This window comes from Oxyura jamaicensis, chromosome 7 (genome assembly GCF_011077185.1).
Source record: "Oxyura jamaicensis isolate SHBP4307 breed ruddy duck chromosome 7, BPBGC_Ojam_1.0, whole genome shotgun sequence".
NCBI lineage: Eukaryota > Metazoa > Chordata > Aves > Anseriformes > Anatidae > Oxyura > Oxyura jamaicensis.
The window spans coordinates 17965781-17971780 of NC_048899.1; the positions used below are offsets into that span (position 1 = coordinate 17965781).

A 6000-nucleotide genomic window follows, 5' to 3' on the forward strand; every position below is an offset into this window, starting at 1 on the left:
AGGAGGGAAACTGCTGGTGGTGCCCATGGATGGGAGCCACTGGCTGAGCATGAAGTAGCTAGTTCTTAAGCTCAAGGAGAGAGGACATGAAGTAGTGGTGCTTATACCAAAAGTAAGCTGGCAGATAGGAAAGGGACAGTCATACATTGTGAAAACATACCCAGTGGATTGCACATCAAAAGACCTGGTTAGTTCCTTTCACAAGTCTGTTGTTACTCACCTGAAGGCTCTAGCACTATATAGCATCAAAACAGATGCTTTTGGTATGTTAATGTATCACTGCAAGAACCTGCCAGTAGCAGAGAAACAACCCAATGCCTGAACCAAGAGAGCCCATTTCCCTGGGCAGAGCAAGAGTTGCTTATTACCTGTGCTCTTCATGTGAGAATTTCCATGTAGTTTATTTATTTTTTTTCTATATGGCCTAGCAACCTATTCACCATTGGCTAGATTAAGGCCAGCGACAACACTCAAGTCAAGAAATGAGTCACGTAAGCTTTTGATGACAAGGCTGCTGAGCTTTAACATGCAGGTCCATTTAAGATATTCTAATCTGGCAGTATGCAACAAGAAAGGTGCGGATTTTTTATCTCAGGGTTACAGGGTGGACACACATGTAAGTGAAGTTTCTAATTGCTAGCAAATCAAATACTGAGTGACCTAGTGCATTACCTTTGAAGCTTCAACAAGTTTATCACAGGATCCGCATCGATACAAGTTCTCATTTTCGAAGTATTCTTCTTCCACATACATGTTCCACAGGGCCTCCTCCAAGCCAGCTACACCTTTTACTGCCACTGTTAGGTCTAAGAAATCTTCCTATGCAGAAGTACAACGAAAAATGAGACAGTAAGTAGTGTAAGTTTACAGTACATTAGAAAGATACTCATCCCATTTGCTGCGGCAGATGTGAGCACTCATTTTGCTTTCATCATTGATGGGTAAGAACATACCCCCTAGATTATTTTTTAATTACAAAGAGCAGTATAACAATGTAAATATATGTTTTACTGTTGTTACCCCCACTGTTCAGCTGTCTGCTATCTACTACAGGCAACATTTGCAACACAGATCTAATAATGCTTTTTTTTTCTCCTAGTGAGTCACTTTTTGATGTAGGTGGTTTAGCAAATGCCAGCCAAGATTTAGCAACAAAGTCATGCATAATTTTCATGTGTTTACAAGTCTGCAGTGCCCTAATCAATACACACTACTTAGATTCAAGAAAATTACTAATGACACTTCAGAAAGTTGTCTTTTTTCTTTCTGTTTTTGAGTTGGGGAAAAAACATTTCAAGAATCTTCAAAAGACCGAACAGAAAGCTATCCTGGAAAATCCTCCTGCTTTACCTGTCTCTCACTGATATTCTTGCACTCTTTACAAACAATCTGGTTGACAACAGTTCCATGGTACAATCGATTAATAAGGTCATGACCTGAAGTCCCCACAAGGGAAGTCTCCAAAGCACTAAACAGAATCCGATTTAATTCCTGCACATCGTGCTGCCTCATTTCCTGCATGAGGAAAAATAAACTTGAAGAAATGAAAATGCCATTTGCTATGCTTATTGCTTAAAAAACAACTTACAGTAAGCATGGCAGAGAGCTGCCTCAATCGTTACTCATGTATTTACTACCCCAAAAGAAATTTATTACTACATTATTTTTAACTTACACTTTTTGTAGTAGCTCCAAGTATATAAAATATACCACACAAGACACTTTCACCCCTGTAGATTTCCACTAAATTCTAAGCAGAGTTACAGAGTAACAATTTAGGTAGAAATTTAAGTAAATAAAGGACAAGCATCTTAATTACTGCTGGAAAAAACATTCCTGCAAAAACAAAGGGAAACAAAGGAAAACTACTGAAACTGCATCTAATAGAAAAATTTATTCTGTTGCTCACTGAGAACAATTAAATGTACCTTCCTGTGGAGGTACGATAGTATAAAACAACAGTTGACCTAATCAACTGCTATTGCCACAGCCTGAAATATTTTAAGATTTTTTTTCCATGTCAGACTTCCATATCAGTGATGAGACACAGGTGCCCGTTTGTACCTCATTGCTGTTCCACCCAAAGCTCTCGGTAAGGTCTGTCGTAGACGCAGCCTGCTGGTCTAAGAGCAGAAGCTGAGCAAATAACCGTTGAAGTTGCAGTGGAATTACTCGAACCTAGAAATATAAAGCAAAATATACCCAGCACATCAGAAAGTCTTTAAACCAATCATTTTGATTTAAAAAGAAAACTAATTTATTAAAAGTCTTGTAACAAGCCACCATTGTCTATGGCTTTCATAAATCAGATTACTTGACTCTCACCAAAACTTCTGCCAGCAGGGGTTGCCTGAACTGTACAATGCCTCTCCTTACTCAATACAGTCATGGAACATATGTTTTGTGATAAAACAGAACTGTGCAGGTTAAAATTAAGTCACCACCAAAGTAAACAATGACAACGTTATCTCCTATTTTTCATAGCCCTAAACCTTAAGAACTTGTTACAAGACATCCAGACATTGACTTATAAGCTACTCCTTGATCAGTTTAAAAAAAAAAAAAGGGTAACAAGGTGGAAAGACAGGGGCTAATGTCAACAAGCTTGATCAGCTGCCTATATCTTTGATTCACAAAGAAAATGTTTCTAAGCAACCAGCTTCAGCCCAAGAGTTAAAGAATGAAATACTGTAGTCAGCATTAGTAAGCACTCTTAAAATAAATAATAAATTCCAGTCCCATAACATCTTGTGTATGGGTGGGCTGTTAAACCTTCAGAGCCTCAATGCAGTCATCTAGTCTGCACACTTTTTTTTTTAATTGGTGAAAAGTAAGTCATGGCACTGTAGCTTTAGTTACAGCATAGAAAGTACCAAAAAAAGCACTGCATAAACTTTGGGATTGTTTTTGCTTTTCCTGAACACAGAAGAATCTCTACTATCAAATTCAGCAGAAACAAGCTCAACATCTTGCTTCTGAAGGAAAAGCTTACAGCACCAAAAGCTTACATCTAGTGTGCAAAAATGAGTATTGGCCAACCAAGCTGTTTTCCAGTATCATCCTCATGAGAGATTTCAGAATATTGTTTCAATTCACATGAATCAATGCTCAGTAATTACAGGAAAGTTTTAAATACCTTTGAGTCTGGTTTACTGATATCATCCAGAGTTCCAAGCTCTTCAGGTCCTAGAGAGAACAGGGCCTCTGTAATTATAAAGAAAAAATCTTATTTAAGAAAAAAATAAGTCTTCTCTTGAGATGTTTTATCCTAAGTACCAAGTATCATGGCTGTTTTTTCTGTGTGTTTCCCCCCCCCCCGCCTTTTGGTCATATTAAGACATTAAACAACATCTCAGTGTCATTCATCATTACAATTGGTTCGAGCTATGAAGTGCCCCTAAGCATGGAGGTGCTTAGATGGCAAAATATACATTTTTTAAAGAATTGTAGTGTTTGCATTAAAAACTAATAGCATGTTTTGAACAGCAATACCCTCTCTTATTTACACAGGCAGTAAACGGCTACCTCTAAGAAGATACAATACGTACATTATATTTTGTTTACAAGTGCCAATACTGATTTTAGAGATAAAACTCTGAGTATCCTGTAATAACTTATTTAAACTGAAGTGAAAAACTGTGAAAACAATCTGTGTTTGTGGTGTTTCTTTAACAAATAATTAGAAATGCAAGTCACTGCAAGATATTAATTCCAACATTACTATAGTAAGATTTTGAATACAGTACCTCTAAATTCGGGTGTGAAAAGCAGAGTCTGCAGAAGGGAATTGAGGTAGCAGGTCCCACCTTGATTTTTGATACCGCTTAGGTTGGTAAAATCTCTGGGAGCTGGAGGCTCAGAATCTCTGGGCTTTGATTTCTTCCCTTTTCCACAATGATTGTTTGAAATAAAGGAAAAATCCTCTTCAAATAAGTCCCCAAACATTGTGAAGACAAAACAGTCCTATAAAAATACAAAATAATCAATTTAGCATAAAAAAATGTAACTGAATCCACCCTCTTAAAATCCTCAATGATGAACCTTTCAGTCCTGAATCAAGAAATTGCTTATACTATTCTCTTTCATATTCTGTTCACTCTAAAAAGGAGTGTCAGATCCATACAGAGACATGCACTAATGTGACAAAAAGGCTGAAGTAAAAGCATTTATCCTCAAGTCTGAAAACACTTCTAACTAAAATCAAATTCGTCACATTTCAATTCTGCATCAGCAGAAATATGCATACAGAAAAGAAAAAAGGTCCTTCTCAACGCCTACAATTAACCAGTGTTCCACTTACCTGCAGGAAAACCTAGTAAGGCCCCCAAAATTTGTCCAAATGCCCGTGCTGGGTCTCAACAAATCCATCGATGCAAATAGTCTGTCTCTATTATTGGTCAGTTCAGGTGGGAAGAACTTAAACTGGTAAATATAGAGCAATATTTTACCCAAACATTTTCTTCGCTTCCAGATATTGAAAGTCAGAAACTCAATAGCAACAAACTGGTGCTTCTTCTTTTTACCAGTCCTGTTCCATAGCCCTGTGATCTTTTAGCACATACCAAGATTCCTAACTAGCTCCTGTTTGTACCTGCCACCCCATAGTTCCACGTGGTATGTTGTAATACTTGTTTTAGAAGTGAATAAACAGTGAGCTATATTGAAGCAGCGAATAACTATTCTTGTGCCTACCTTCACGTTCTTTACAATATTCCACTCAGGTGTCACCTCCAGACAAAAGCCCCTATAGTGACACATTCATTCCTACAACTGAACCTCTCCCCCGTCTTCAATTATCCTTATCAACCTCCTCTGATGCCCTTACACTTTTTGACATGGGAGGACCACATGCAATATTCAAGATGGGTGCAAATCATGGGTTTCTATACCTAAATTACAGAGTGCTATTTTGTTCTTGTACAACAGCTGAGCATTGAGCTGCCTTGAAAGAAGCTTTTATCATCCCAAGGCTTCACTCCTGTACATTTGCTTCACACCCTGCCACTATACAGTTTCCATAAATACATGTATGTACGTGATTGTTGTTTATCTCTGCCCCATGATGCATCTCTTTTGACTCACCTACAATCGATGCTATCAGCTATTGTATCGTTCAGCTGTTCAGCAGCTTGAAGACTTGCAAATTTCACTACTGAGACTCGACTACACCACAACATACAAGCTAGCTTCACAAGAAAAATTAACTACCTGACTTCACTGTAGTTCCCTGACAGTTTACATGCTGAACCCTACAAAACAGGCCCTAGAAACAGCACAAAGTAACAACCCTCACTCCTCTCTATGAGGGTTCATCTTTTGTTTCCAATCATTTAGCTGATTATTTAATCAAGCAACAACATTCTTCTCCTGTGTCAGCTTAATTTCTTCACGAGCCACCGGTGGCAAACTTTGGTGAACACCTTTTGAAAATCCAGTTGTGGTTTATGGCTTCTCATTCAACCAGCTGTTAGTTCTTCAGACACCTGTCAAAACTCTTTTTATTAAATAGCATTACATGGAGCATTTTTAGTCCTTCCCACAGCAGGGCACATTTTAAGCAAAAGGCTATGCGCTGAGAAGCATGAAAACATTCACTGTTCTTCTATAATGTTTCTTCAGCACTTCACACGATACATATCCACTTAGAACCCACCACAAAAAAGAATTATGCGGTTGGGTTCACTAAGAAGGAGCTCCAGTCAGCAAACAAACCACTTCGTTCTCGTCCCGACAGACTGTTCCGCCCTGAGCGCACCTCCAACACCGGAATCCCACCTCCCACGCTTCAGGGCATAACTGCCGAGCTTCGAGCTCCCTCCTGCCTCTCACCCTTCGCTTAGCCGTGCTGCACGCTACCGTTTAAGCGCACAAAGATCGGGATGCTTACTTCCTTACTTGCCTCGCCTGCACTCCCACTCAGAGCCGGCCCCAAGGCCCCAGCCGCCGCCCCGCCGCCGCCGCCATATTTGTTTGGGCGCCGCGCGAGGCACGCCGAGAGGC

The 6000-nt window shown here is 39.4% G+C and overlaps 1 protein-coding gene across 6 annotated transcripts in view; it reads right to left on the reverse strand.

Annotated features, from left to right (window-relative positions):
• The window catches only part of USP40 (ubiquitin specific peptidase 40), a 34266-nt gene extending 28266 nt beyond the window's left edge, over window positions 1–6000 (reverse strand). For 2 of the 6 annotated variants that reach the window (XM_035330884.1, XM_035330885.1), the window contains exons 1-6: window positions 4693–5002; window positions 3747–3963; window positions 3137–3204; window positions 2065–2178; window positions 1351–1515; window positions 673–819 (exon numbers count right to left, since the gene is read on the reverse strand). In XM_035330884.1, coding sequence (XP_035186775.1) covers window positions 673–819; window positions 1351–1515; window positions 2065–2178; window positions 3137–3204; window positions 3747–3963; window positions 4693–4758 — 777 coding nt within the window. In that variant the 5' untranslated portion in view covers window positions 4759–5002. Of the gene's footprint in view, window positions 1–672; window positions 820–1350; window positions 1516–2064; window positions 2179–3136; window positions 3205–3746; window positions 3964–4448; window positions 4468–4692; window positions 5003–5082; window positions 5767–5895 lie in introns of those variants that run through there. The other 4 variants (XM_035330881.1, XM_035330882.1, XM_035330879.1 and 1 more) reach the window with 4 other exon arrangements.